The following is a 14211-nucleotide window of genomic DNA, read 5'->3' as shown; positions in this document are numbered from 1 at the left end:
ATTATTTTTTAGTTTGGAAAAATTTCAGCCATTATTTCTCTGAATATTTTTCTACCCTTCCTCTTTCTCTTTTCCTTCTGGTGCAACCATTGTATGCATGTTAATGCAGGTACTTGTGCCCCGTATTTCTTTCTAGTATTCATTTTCTTAATTTACTTTTGCCTCTTTCCCAGCTTGCATGATCTTTATTAGAGTCTATCTTCAAGCTTACCAGTTGTCTTTTACAATTAAATCTACTTTTGTGTACCTCTAGTGAAAATTTAAATTTCATTTATTGTATTTTTCAAATCCAAATTTCCACTTTTAATTTTTCCTACTAATATTCTTTATTTGCTATGACTTGCCTTCATATTTTTAGTTCTTCCGTTGTATTTTAATTCTTTGAGCATGCTTAAAGTGACTATTTTAAAATTTCCTGTGCTGGTCATGCACAAACTTGCTTTTTTTCAGGGTATGAATCCTATTTATTTTCTAGTCGGTGTTTGTTCATTTGGGATTCTGTTAGTATGCCTGGCCATTATTTGTTGTTGTTGCTGTTAAAAACTGAACATTTAAAAAAATTTATTTTTAAAATTAAAAACTACTTTATTACATTTATTTTATGTGTATCAATGTATTGCCTGGTCCATGTATGTAAGCACCCATGGAGGTTAGAAGAGGATGTGGGTGGGGAAAGGGGAACAAGAGGATGTCGGATCCCCTGGAACTGGAGTTACAGACAGTTGTTAGTCGTCTGTAAGTGCTGGGAACTAAACCTGGATCCTCTGCTAGAGCACTCAGTGCTCTTAATCGCTTTGAGATTTAAATTTTTCCATACTCTTTTGCAAATGAAGTTCCACATTTTTCATGGGTTTTCTTGGTGAGGTTACTTTTTGCTCTCAGAACAATTTTTAAAGACCAGATTTTTTTTTTTTTTGGTCTTTCTGAGACATAGTCTCCCTGTAGCCACAGCTGGCCTGGAACTCACTATGTAGACCAGGCTGGCCTCAAAGTCACAGAGATCCATCTGCCTCTGCCTCCCAAGTACTGGCATTAAAGGCCTGCACCACTACACCCGCCTTGACCAGGTTTTTTTTTTTGTGTGTGTGTCTTTTTGAGACAGGATCTCCCTGTAGCCCCGCTGTCCTGGAACTCACTATGTAGACCAGGCTGGCCTCGAACTCACAAAGATCTGCCTGCCTCTGCCTCCCAAGTGCTGGGATTAAAGGTGTGTGCCACCATGCCCCGCTTAAAGTTAGTTTTTATCAATAAGCAGGTGAATAGGGCACCTTACTGCCTTAATAGAAAGTGATCCCTCTAGTGGGATTGCATGTCTAGAGAAGAAAGATCAGTTTCACATGTCTTGTATATTTGGTGTCTTCATAGTGTTTACTGTAGTCGTTGGCACACGTCATGTTGGATGCAGTGAAATGACAAGTAATGTCTACGAAAAGTTAAAGATAACTAGTTGATCAGGTCAGACTACTGGGTTCCAATCTAGGTCCCCGAACCTGACAATTCTGTGACTTTGGGAAAACCACTTAAAGGCCTTTGTGTTCTCATTTGTAAGTGGAGTACTCAGAACTCAGAGCATTGTGTGGCCGGAGTGGAATAATTCATGAGCAAAAAGTGTTAGTAATAATTATTGGTCTTTGTTCACTAACATTGTATAAAAATGAAGATCTAACACATATAAAACTTAGAAAAAGAACCCCACTAATCACCTAGAAGTCAAATTTCTTGTTTGGCAACTCCATCAAAATTTCTAGGTTGGGACTAGGGATATATATATAGTCAAATCGAGGAGAGCTTGCCTCTCATGCCTGAAGTAGTGGGTCTGATCCCCAGCACTGGGGAAAAAAATGCCTCCTGAGTTTTTAAGCCCAAATACTGTAATTTGAAATTTTCATTACCCTTTTGGCTTTTTGATCCCCAAATATTAAAGTTTATATTTCTTTTCTAAAGTTTCAAGCTGCTTTAATAAATATCAGAAACTGAATTGTATAGATTGGAATTTGATTTCCATCAGTGGAATACTCATTATCCTGGCCTTAGGCATGATTCATGCTTTCTCTAAATGTTTCTGAATCTGGGTAGATTTAAAGAAAAATATATCTGCTTAGGTGTTACTGACAGCAGTGGTTTCTGGTATAAGGTTAACTGCAATAGTAAGTTGACATGAAATTCATTTTAGGGGGTTACTTAAAAACTGGAATGGGGAGACTGGAGAGATGGCTCAGCAGTTAAGAGCACTGACTGCTCTTGCAGAGAACCCTGGTTCAGTTCCCAGCACCCACATGGCTGCTAACAACAGTGCATAATTACAGTTCCAGGGGATCCAGTGCCCTATTCTGTCTTCCATGGGTGTTGCACGATCCAGTGCACTTATATATATGCAGGCAAAACACTCATACACATAAAATTAAAAACAAAAAAAAAACAAAAGAACCCAAAACTGGAATGGGGCTGGTCAGATGACTCAGCTGGTTAAAGGCCCTTGCAGCCAAAACTGAAGACCTGAGTTTGATTCCTGGAATTCACATGGTGGAAGGAGAGAACCAACTCCCAAAAGTTGCCCTCTGATCTCCACTCATGCTGTGGCACACACCCCTCCCCCATACATACAATAGTTAGATAAATGTAAGAAAATAAACTTTAAAAAACTGTGGAAAGTATATTTTATATAGTAGTTCTGTCTTTATCTGTGTTTTCCCTTTCCAAAGTTTGCATTTAACTGTGGTCTGAAAATATTAGTGGAAAATTCTTGAAGTAAACAATAAATTTTAAGTTGTGTGCCATTTTTAGTGGCATGCTAAATCTCTCACTGTTCCCCAGTCTGAGATGTGATTCATCCTTTGTCTGCTTATATTCACTCACCTTCTTACTTAGCCATATCGTAGTGACTCCTGCAGTGTTGTCAGATTTGTGTTCAAGTAGCTGAGATTTTAGTTAAGAATAGCTGTGAAGTCCAAGAATAGTGATGCTGGGCTGGAGAGATGGCTCTGCAGTTTAAGAGCACTAGCAACTGCTCTTCCTAGCACCCACATGGCAGCCAACAACCACCTGTAACTCCAGTTGCAGGAAACCCAGCTTCGTCTTCTGACCTCTGGGCATTGCACACATGGGTGCAATGTATGCCTGCAGACAAAACACATACTCAAAATTTTTTTTAAAAAAACATTATTTTGGATTTGTCAGAAGCTGTAAAGTACTGTTTTTATTTGAAACGGTGGATATTCTTTAACAATAAAATATTCATATGTTGAAGTTTATATATGTAACGGTGAAATGTAGTATATACAGGGTCCAGTTCTACCCACAATTTCATTTATCCACTTGGGACTTTGGAACATGTTTTCTGTGGTTGAAGGGGATTACTATTGTAGACATTATTTGTATATTTTTCTTACCTTTGTATATTTCTCCACAAATATAGAACTGCCTCTTTAGGATATCCTCTGACTCTTATCTGTGAAGCAGGGGAGGAGGAGACTTCCTGCTAGGCAGAGTTACCTTGACTGCTAGCCTCTTGAGTAGGGAATTACTGGTCAACCAGTGGCATTGCATAGCCCTTCTGACTCAAGCTCCTATGTTCTCTGGGAATGCCCCTTCAAGTTCCTTGAGACAGTGGGGCTTGAGTGGAATGTGTAGAGAAGAATGCAGTGATTGGCCCTACTGACTTTTCTGGCTGTTTCTGTGACTGTTGTTGATGTCTGTCTTCTAGAACCTATCTATCCCTTGAGCACCTTTCTGGGTCTGGAATCCTCTTGTATTTATTTACTCCTGGTAGTATCTCTCCTCTACCATGTTGTAGGTACTGCATTCACTCTTCAGTCAGAGCTACTGGTTCTCTGTATTTTAGGCATCCCTTATGATTCTTAGCCATAGTTCTGCTTCTGTTCTTCCATCATGGTTCCATAATTTCAAATTTTAAAAACTTTGTGAAACAAGTTCTCTCTGTGTAGCCCAAGCTGGCCATGAACTCATGATCCTCCTCTCCTGTCATATCCCTCTTGAATGTTAGGTTTACAGGTATGCAAGTCCATGTCTGGCATATGTTTGATTAGTCTTATATGATCTTGGAGTAGAAAGAGAAGAATGAAATGTATGCTCGATGATAATGAAAAATTACTGTTAATAAACCCAATTTTAGGGTTCAGAGCGGCTCTTTTTAGTTACCTTTTGATTGCATAAAGACCCTTCTTTAAACAGGAAGAGTCATTGGTATTTGGCTTTTGTGGCGTAAATGCCCTTGTTGAACATCAGAATATTTTGAAGGATGGAAGCCTGAATTTACATAATTTACCAGGTATAGTAGAACAAGCCCATGTTCCCAGCACTTACTAGCACTGGGGAGGCCAATAGGCCAGAGGCTCCTGATTCCAGGTCAATCTGAGTTACATAGGGAGACAAATTCTAAGCAAACAAACAAAATAAGTTTATAGTGCTCTTGCAGGATAAATATGTTGTTTTCCTAGTAGGAATGTGTGGACTTCCTTTGCCAAGGTTAGGACCTTCCTCCTGTGTTAACCTTCCCCATACTGTTTTTTTCCTGGGGTCACAGAGGTAAAATTGTTGAGCAGCTGCATGCAGGATCCATTGACGTGGAGCTTGCTGTTTTAGGCACTAGGCTGGAGGCTAGTGACCCCCCCCCTTTTTTTTTTTGCTCTTTTTGAGACAGGGTCTTTCTGTAGCCCCAGCTGTCCTGGAACTCACTATGTAGACCAGGATGGCCTTGAACTCAAAGAGATCCACCTGCCTCTGCCTACTGAGTGCTGGGATTAAAGGCGTGTGCCACCATACCCGGCTATGACCCATTTTTTAAAAATTATTTTTATTTTATGTGTATGAATGTTTGCATGTATGTATGTATACCACATGCATGCCTTGTACCCATGTATTTTGATCATTCATTCTACTTCATTCATTTTACTTCTGTATTATGAAATTCACTTGCTTAAAGTGTCAGTAGCTTGGTGTGTGGTCTTTTTGTTTGTTTTATTTTGTTTTTGAGACAAGGTCTCACTATATAATATAGCCTTGGCTCTCCTGGAACTCACTATGTATACCAGGCTGGCCTCCAACTCATAGAGATTAGCTTGCCTTTGACTCCCAAGTTCTAGGATCAGTGGCATGTGCCACCATGCCCACGAGTGTCAGTTTTTAGTGGATTTACAGAGTTGTGCAATCATTACTATTATATAATCTTAGAATACTTTCATTACCTCCCTAAAGCAGTGCCATCCATGTCCATTCGTTAGCTGCTTCCCATTTGAGAGTTTTTCATATAAATGGGATCATATAATATGTGGTTTTTGGTTGGCTGTCTTCTTTCACTTAGTGTAATGTTTTGAGTTTATCGTGTACATGATGCACTTTTAAATTATTTATAGTTTTTAAATTTATTTTTATTTTATGTGTATTGAATGTATTGCCTATATGTATGTAAGTGCACCCATGTCGTGCAGTTCTTGCAGAGGTCAGAAAAGGACACTGGATCTCCTGGGACTGGAGTTAAGGACAGTTGTTAGCCACCATGTGGGTGCTGGGAATCAAACCCAAGTCCTCTACAAGAGCAGCCAGTGCTTTTAACCACTGAGCCATCTCTCCAGCCCCTAAAGACTTATTTTTATTTTGTGTGTATAAATGTTTTGCCTGCATGTAAGTATACCACATATGTGCAGTGTCCACAGAAGCTAGAAGAGGGTGTCAGATCTTCTGGAACTGGAGTTATGGATGGCTGTTAGCTGACTTGTGGGTGCTGGGAACCTGAACTGGGTCCTCTGCAAGAGTAACCCATGCTCTTAATGGCTGAGCCATCTCTCTAGCCCTAACAACTCTACTTTTTGAAGAATTCACAGTGTAGTTGAGGGGAAATGGCAAGTTAATTATGAAACTGGCAATGCTGCAAGAAAGTAAGCAAAATTCCAAGGAAACAGTTAATTTCTTAGGTGATATGTTACAAGTATTATGAAGTAAGTGGCTTTTGATTTGAGTCTAGGCCCTGGAGAATTAAGATTTTAGGAAGGATGTATTGGTAGAGAGGAAGAAGACATTCTAAAAAAAGATGCAGTAGGAAGAGGACTGGCAGCATTTTCTCAGGACACTTTGTCGTTGTTGTTTTCTTTGAGACAGGGTCTTATTCTATAACCCAGGCTGGCCTGGAACTTACTGCATAGCTTAGGCTAGCCTGGAGCTCACTGTATAGCCCAGGCCAACTTCAAACTCATGATAGTCCTCCTGCCTCAGCCTCCTGAATGCTAGGTACAGGTGTCAACTCTTACACTCAATTTCTAGGACCTTTTTTTTTTTTTAAATGGTCTTTTTGAGACAGGGTCTCCCTGTAGCCCCAGGTGTTCTGGAACTCACTATGTAGACCAGGCTGGCCTTGAACTCACAGAGATCTACCTACCTCTGCCTCCCAAATTTCTAGGAACTTTTAAGAAATGAACAGGGCCTCTGTAATCCTGTGATTTGGACAGGAGTAGTCTAGTCCAGGCTCATTTTTAGCTACTTTATGTGGGAAGAATTGGAATAACAGGCAAGACAGAGAGAGATGCATTTGTATTTTAGAGATTGCACTCTGGGCTGGAAATGAGAGTACTCATGAGACAGTCCATTGGAAGGCAGTGGTGACTTTCTAGGTGTGGTATAGTAGCTCATGTTCATGACATGGAAGGAGATGAAGTGGAGAAGGATTTTGGGTTAAATTACAGAACTTGTTGATATGAATGGTGTAGAAAATGGATAACGCGATCTCACATTGTCAGATCCAACTTATATTCCATCTGTTTTAAGGAATAAAATAACTTATCTTATAGTTCTTGTAGTTTAAAAGTTATTTGAACTGTTTTATTTCCAGTTCAGAAATTAAATTGGCTCATATTGAGCCTAGTGCCTGTCATTTTTTAGACATGAACAATCAAACTATTACTCATTTCTCTTCATAGCCAAAAGAATGCAATGGTGTAAAGATTCCAGTTGATGCCAGTAAACCTAATCCAAATGATGTGGAGTTTGATAATCTGTATTTGGATATGAATGGAATCATCCATCCCTGTACTCACCCTGAAGACAAGTATGTAACCCATTTTAGTCACTGATGCCACAAGGCACACAGGAAGTACTATATTATATTACATCATCTGCTTGTCATTGTAGACCAGCACCAAAAAATGAAGATGAAATGATGGTTGCAATTTTTGAGTACATTGACAGACTTTTCAATATTGTAAGACCAAGGCGACTTCTGTACATGGCAATAGATGGAGTGGTAAGTGCTAAAATAATTAATTTAGAAGTCTCTATTTTTGTCTTAATGAAAGTCAGCTGAATAATGAAAAATATTGGCAGCGGTGAATTTGAGAAAAAGGTCTCATATATCAGTAATTCATTGAAACATATTTAGTGCTTATTTTGTGACAGATGCTATACAATACTAGGGTTATTGATGTCTGTCCTTTTGAAGTGATGTAGACCCATAAGTGAGTTCAATTACTTATAAGCACTAGGTAACACATGCAAAAGTGTTGAGAGAAGAGACAATTAGGGCTATTATGGAGGTTAAAAAATAGAGAAGGTGACTTTTGTTCCAATTCTTTAAGGATGGAGAGTAGTAGAGATCAGTGGGTACTGGTAGGAGATGGATGCCTACCTTTGACCACATTGGTATTTCATGTAACTGAGGTGTTTTGGGTTGAAATGGAAGTAGAGCATTAGTTAGGGAAGACCTCACGTGCCCACTTAGGAGTTTGGGTTGTATCCTACAGCAGTGAATTGGGACCAGAAGGATTTAGGAATGGATTTACTGATATTGACTTGACAACAGTTATGTCAAGTAGCTTAGATTATGAACAACCAATAAACTGTGTATCAGTGTGAAGGAAAAGTTAAGGCCAGTCATAATCTTAAATATGTTAGCTACTGGCAACTTAGATTTTCTAGATTTAGTACACCCTCATGGTCAGCGGGATGATTTTGAAGTCCAGAGAACTTGTTTTTTGACAGAATCTCACTGTAATGCTGACTGGCCTTGAACTCATTATATAGATAAAGCTGGCCTCAAACTCACAGAGATCCACTTGCCTTTGTCTCTCCAGCACTAAGCTTAAAGGTGTGTGCTACCATGCCCAGCATGAAAGTTCAGAGAACTTTATATCCAACATATATAACTTTTATGTGTGGTTCTTTTTTACTTAGTGAAAATTCTTAGCTACCTGATAAACTCATAGTTACAGCTGAACTAAAAAACAAAATAAAACAGGACTATTCTTGTTAGGATTATAATTCAATTCATATTCAATGAAATTTTTTTTTTTTTTTTTTTGGTCTTTTTGAGAGAGGGTTTCCCTGTAGCCTGAGCTGGCCTGGAATGCACTATGTAGACCATATCTCACAGAGATCGGCCTGCCTCTGCCTCTCTAGTCCTGGGATTAAAGGTGTGTGCCATCACCTGACTTCTCAATTAAATTTCTTGAAGAAAATCTTGGAACTTTATTCCTGCCCTGGTCCAGTATATTTATATGTGTACACATATGAACAGACACGTTTTTTAAAAAACATAAATTTCGATTTTAGAACTTGATACTTGAGAAGGCTATAGGAAGATAACCATTTAAAGGAATAGGAAATAATGTATAGCTATTGTCAGGACATTCCAGAGTTCCTTCCAACCCTGAAATTTAATTTAGGAACCTCCAAATCTGTTTGTACAGTTTATGTCATTAGCAGACCTACCCAATGGTTAGAGTGATTTAAAAGTACTTTTGACAAAAAAAAAAAAAAAAAAACGAAAAAACAAAAAAAACTTTAGGTTAAACAATTTTTTTTTTTTTTTAAAAAAATTTTTTTTTTTTTTGGTCTTTTTGAGACAGTGTCTCTCTGTAGCCCCAGCTGTCCTGGAACTCACTATGTAGACCAGGCTGGCCTTGAAGTCACATAGATCCACCTGCCTCTGCCTCCTGAGTGCTGGGATTAAAAGGGTGTGCTACCACGCCCTGCTAAAAAATTCTTTAAACTTATTTTTCTCTTATGTGTATGAGCATTTTGCCTGCATATCTGTAAAGTACACGACATGTGTGCAATGCCCACAGGGGCCAGAAGAAGGTGTCTGGTCCCATAGAACTGGAGTTATAGATGACTCTTGCTGTCACTTGGGTATTGGGGGCCAAACCTAGGTTTTTTGCAAGAATAGCCTATGTTCTTAACTGCTGAGCCATCTTGCCAGCCCTCCATTGTTCTCTTTCTGATTATTGTGCCTTTTTGAAAATACAGTGATAATTATGAACCTTGCTATGGGTAATGTAGATAAAGTACATCTTGCGGCTCAAACAGAAGCTGTTTTTTGTGGTTTTCATAGAACACTGCACCTGATTTAGAGACTCCCCTTCAGTCATGGAAATGCAAAAGGTCTTTCTGACCCTGGCTTTGCGGTACCTACTCCTTGTTTGCTAGTTGGGTCTTGGAGTCAGGTGGGCTGTCCTTGGGTACCTTGAAGGACTCTGACCCAGGGGAATGGCATTAGGATGCGGATCTCCTGTGGGTACTTGTCCATTAGTCATGCTTGTCACTTAACTGATTCAGTTCCGATTTTAGGTTCAGATTTAAGTCCTCAGGATCCTGATCTTTCATGAAAGGCTATTAGATATATTGCTTACTTTTCTTCCACTTCAGTGTACTAGTTTTAAGAATGACTGATTAAAAATAATGTACAGATTCATTTGTGAATATTTTAAATAGCATTGTGTGAATGTGAGACATGATAAGCGTTCTTAAAAAATCATTAGGACATATTAGACATATTGCTTACCTTCCACTTCAGTGTACTACTGTTATAAGAATGACTGATTAAAAATAATGTACAGATTCATTTATGAATATTTTAAATAGCATTGTGTGAATGTGAGATGTATGTTTTTAGGCACCACGTGCCAAAATGAACCAGCAGCGTTCAAGGAGGTTCAGAGCATCGAAAGAAGGAATGGAAGCAGCAGTTGAGAAGCAGCGAGTCAGAGAAGAAATACTGGCAAAAGGTAGAGAATGTGTATCTTGAAGTTAGACTTTTCTTCTTTTCCTGCAGTTCCCTAACACCTTGAAATTCCTGGTGGATACCTAAGTTAGAGCTAAGTCTCAGGAAGACGGTGGGTGATGCAGAGGCCAACTGGGACTGGTTCTATCCCAACCCAGTGTGTGGTGTGAAATATGGTTGGTTTTAACAGAGTGATTTATTTGGTGTCTGCTATAAATAGCAATATAATAGGCCAGGAAAACCATAGTTTTTTTGGATCAAGATAGTTGCATTTTATAGTTGGAAAAAAAGATTCTGTAGGCTTATATTTATAAATTTTTATTGTGCCATTTTAAATCTGTTTGAAGTGTGTACATATTTAGTTATTTTAGTCATGGCTTAAAATTAAAACTCAGATGTTGTGTGAATTTATGACAGAATATTAATGATTTCTTAAGAACTCTTATCAAAATTAAACCATTAAACAGTGCTCATGTTCACCTGTTACAGAGGAAGAACATGATTTTACTTTTCTGTGTTATAGCATCTTTTGTATACCATATATTGTTTGACAGTTTTGTCAAAACTCTATTTAAATCTGAAGAGAGAAATCTTACTTTCTTCTCAAGGGGTAGGGGTTATTTTTCCTTAAGTGACAACATTGTCCTTTTTTTTTATTTAAAATTTTTGTTGTTGTTCTGCCTTACTGTTGATTGATTTTCCTCACTTTTTATGGGGAAAACAAAGCGTTGCCTCTTTTATCTAGGTGGCTTTCTTCCTCCAGAAGAAATAAAAGAAAGATTTGACAGCAACTGTATTACACCAGTAAGTAGTCTGAGACTTTGCTAGCTACTGCTAACTCTTAAATGATAGGTTAATTTATTTCTTTCTATCATTTTAGGGAACTGAGTTCATGGACAATCTTGCTAAATGCCTTCGCTATTACATAGCTGATCGTTTAAATAATGACCCTGGGTGGAAAAATTTGACAGTAAGTTTCACATTTCAGTACTTCAGAAAGATTAGAGTGATCATTTGAGGCTGCACTTTGATAGGACTGATATTATTTATCCTTTCCCCCCATAAAATGCTAGTTGACTGTCAGAGAAAAGAGAAGCTTCCCAAGTTATTGGAAATGGGTTGCCTTGCATGGCCAGATGCTAGATAGCCGAATTTTCTCTCAGTGCCAATTTTGTTCTTTTATCATCACTGTGAAGCCATAAAATGGGTTTCATAATTTTTTAAAGTACATATATAAGAATGTAGTTTTAACTAGAAATTATATTTGTCATTAGGTTCCAGTGTAGCAGATTAAAGTTTTGCGGCAACATTTACAAATGACTATTTCTCATGAAAACTTAAGTAAAACTTTAGTGAACTTTTCTATAATTTTAGATCAATTAGTGTGTTTAATTAGACAAGGTAAACTATATTTAAATGGTATTTTATATTGATTGCTCCTGGGATTTACATGATTTGGTACTGTAACCTGAACGGTTAATAGTCAGATTGAGTCATTCAGTGGTTCTAATGGCTGTCTGACCTAGATACTTTAGTCTTTTCTATTCTATGTAGTAAGTTAGTCAGTGATGTAGTTTTAGTGTTTGTAACAGACACCTTCAGAGACATTTCCACTAGTAATACTGTATTAGTAGACTCACCTTAGTTTTTCTTAAGATACTCAGTTCTTCCCATTTTTTGTGCTAGTAGACACTGGGGAGGTGAGCTAAAAGTACTAAAACCTTTTTTTTTTTTTTTCTTAAATAGGTTATTTTATCTGATGCTAGTGCTCCTGGTGAAGGAGAACATAAAATCATGGATTACATTAGAAGACAAAGAGGTAAAATAAGTATTTGATTGTATGTTCTATTAAACAGAAGATAGTCCAGGCTGGAGGGGTAGCTTAATGATAGAGGACTTGTCCAGCATGTGGAATACCTTGGGTTCAAGCCCAGGCACTGCCTGAAAACAAAAAACAAAAAGTCAAATGATTAGAAAATACTTGTAAGTATAATACTCCTGTAGTGTTGATATGTTTCTATAAGTCCATGCTCTTTCCTTTTTAGCCCAGCCTAACCATGACCCAAATACTCATCATTGTTTGTGTGGAGCCGATGGTGAGTTTCTTCCTTTTTACTTTACCTTTTTTTTTTTTTTTTTTTAACTTCTTTTTACTTTTACTTTTTGATTAGGATTTACTTTCTTGGGTTGAACCATAGTATGTTGGTAGGTTGTTGTGTGATAGATTTTTTTCAGTGTCGTTTAGAAATTCTAAAATGCCTTGCTTGTTTTTAAATTTGAAAGGATTACTATTGATTTGCTATTTAAACTGTGATCACTAATCATTTGTCGTTAATTTTTTAAAATGCTTTGCAAACTTTAGGTATAGTTTCACTATCTTTACAATAGGAAATTTCCCTCATGTTTAATCCAGAGTGGTAGTCTGCCATAGGTCCAGTCTCTGGATGCCTTCTTGTAGACAGAACTGCTAGGAACGCTTTGGTTTTGCTACCTGTGTTGTGTGCTCCTTGGGCTTTTTCTTGTGTCTTTGTCCAGTAGTTCCTTGATTATGGTAACGGCGCCTTCAGAATACTCCCATTCATTTGTTGTTTTCTTGTTGATTGATAGCTGATCTCATTATGCTTGGCCTTGCTACACATGAACCCAACTTTACTATTATTAGAGAAGAATTCAAACCAAACAAACCCAAACCATGTGCTCTTTGTAACCAGTTTGGACACGAGGTCAAGGATTGTGAGGGCTTGCCAAGAGAAAAGAAGGGAAAGGTAAGAACTTTGAGATAGATGGTAGTTGTCTCATTTGAAAAAAGTCTGTTAATCATGGGAAAATATGCCTAATATCACAAAGTACACCATTTTAACCATTTTTAAAATGTGCAGTTTACTAAGTATAATCAAACTGTCTCACTTTTCCAACATTACTCCTCACAGAGAGATGCAACTTTTAATACACTTTAAACCTGCCTTCAAAAGCTTGCACATACTCATTCTTCCTACTTTATTTTTTTGTTAACATAATTTATGTTTATATGAAGGCAAATTCTCATAGATAACGGTGCTCCTTGCATATGCATGATGTAACCTGTTTCAAATGATTACAGTTTTAGAAAGGAACTATAAATCAAATATAAATACCTTGATACTTTTAAGTTTTTCTCATTTTCTATTTTGAGCTTACTTGTCTATATGAAGTTCCTTCTACATGCATTTCTATTTTAGAAATATGGTATTGGGGGGAAAATGAAAAGCATATTAAAAAATGTAGTATACTATATGTTTTCAGATAGGCAGTTGAATAAACAAAGTATACATGTATCTGTGTATATATGCTCACAGAAGGAGTCAGAGCTATATACATCAAAATATTAATATTTATTGGACATAGATGATAGCTTGGCAAACAAAAGTCCTTCAGATTTGACCCATGAGTTAAGATTTTTTTTTTTTGCTTTTTTAAAAACGATTTTTATCTATATCTACCTACCTATCTGTCTGTCATCTGTCTATCTGCCTATCTACCTACCTACCTACCTGCCTACCTACCTATCTGTATTTATGTGGTGTTGCTGTGTGTGTGGGTGTCCATGGTGGTCAGAAGAGGACATCACATCCCCTGGATTTGGAGTTACAGGTAGTCGTGATGTGGGTACTGGGAACTAAACTTGGGTCTTCTGGAAGAACAGCAAGTGCCTTTAACTATTGAGCCATCTCTTAAGCTCCTTTACATTTTACTTATTATGTGTATATATGTGTGTCTGCATGAGATATGTACACCACATGTGTGCAGGTGCCCCCAAACAGAAGGCATCGGATCCCCTGGAGGTAAAGTTACAGGAGGTTATGAGCTTCCTGATGTAGGTGCTAGGCACAAACCTAGGTCCTCTGCAAGAGAGCACTAATTGTTCTTAACCTCTGAGCCATCTGGAACTCACTATGTAGACCAGGCTGGCTGTGAACTCACTGAGATTCGCCTGCCTCTGCCTTCTAAGTGCTGGGATTAAAGGCATGTGTCACCATGCCCAGCCTACCTTTTACATTTTTTTTTTGTTGTTGTTGTTTTTTATATTTTAAACATTTTATTATTATTTTTAAAGATTATTTATTTAATAACCATATAATTAGAAGAAGCATTTCATTGCAACACCATTGACATATTCAATAACAATTTCCAGAGCTAAGATGCATCTCTTTCAAAATTGGCTGTAA

General features: G+C 37.6%; 1 protein-coding gene across 3 annotated transcripts in view; it reads left to right on the top strand.

The window, feature by feature from the left end:
* Positions 1-14211, top strand: part of Xrn2 (5'-3' exoribonuclease 2) — an 86546-nt gene that overhangs the window by 14038 nt on the left and 58297 nt on the right. For 2 of the 3 annotated variants that reach the window (XM_029567586.1, XM_008841269.3), the window contains exons 2-9: positions 6930-7057; positions 7141-7252; positions 9899-10010; positions 10752-10810; positions 10887-10976; positions 11753-11825; positions 12052-12102; positions 12614-12771. In XM_029567586.1, coding sequence (XP_029423446.1) covers positions 7017-7057; positions 7141-7252; positions 9899-10010; positions 10752-10810; positions 10887-10976; positions 11753-11825; positions 12052-12102; positions 12614-12771 — 696 coding nt within the window. In that variant the 5' untranslated portion in view covers positions 6930-7016. Of the gene's footprint in view, positions 1-6929; positions 7058-7140; positions 7253-9898; positions 10011-10751; positions 10811-10886; positions 10977-11752; positions 11826-12051; positions 12103-12613; positions 12772-14211 lie in introns of those variants that run through there. The other variant, XM_029567588.1, reaches the window with a different exon arrangement.

Source organism: Nannospalax galili, unplaced genomic scaffold (assembly GCF_000622305.1).
Source record: "Nannospalax galili isolate Female #2095 unplaced genomic scaffold, S.galili_v1.0 scaffold510, whole genome shotgun sequence".
Taxonomy (NCBI): domain Eukaryota; kingdom Metazoa; phylum Chordata; class Mammalia; order Rodentia; family Spalacidae; genus Nannospalax; species Nannospalax galili.
Note: the sequence above shows the minus strand (reverse complement) of the source record. Positions and strands in the feature narration are given on the sequence as shown.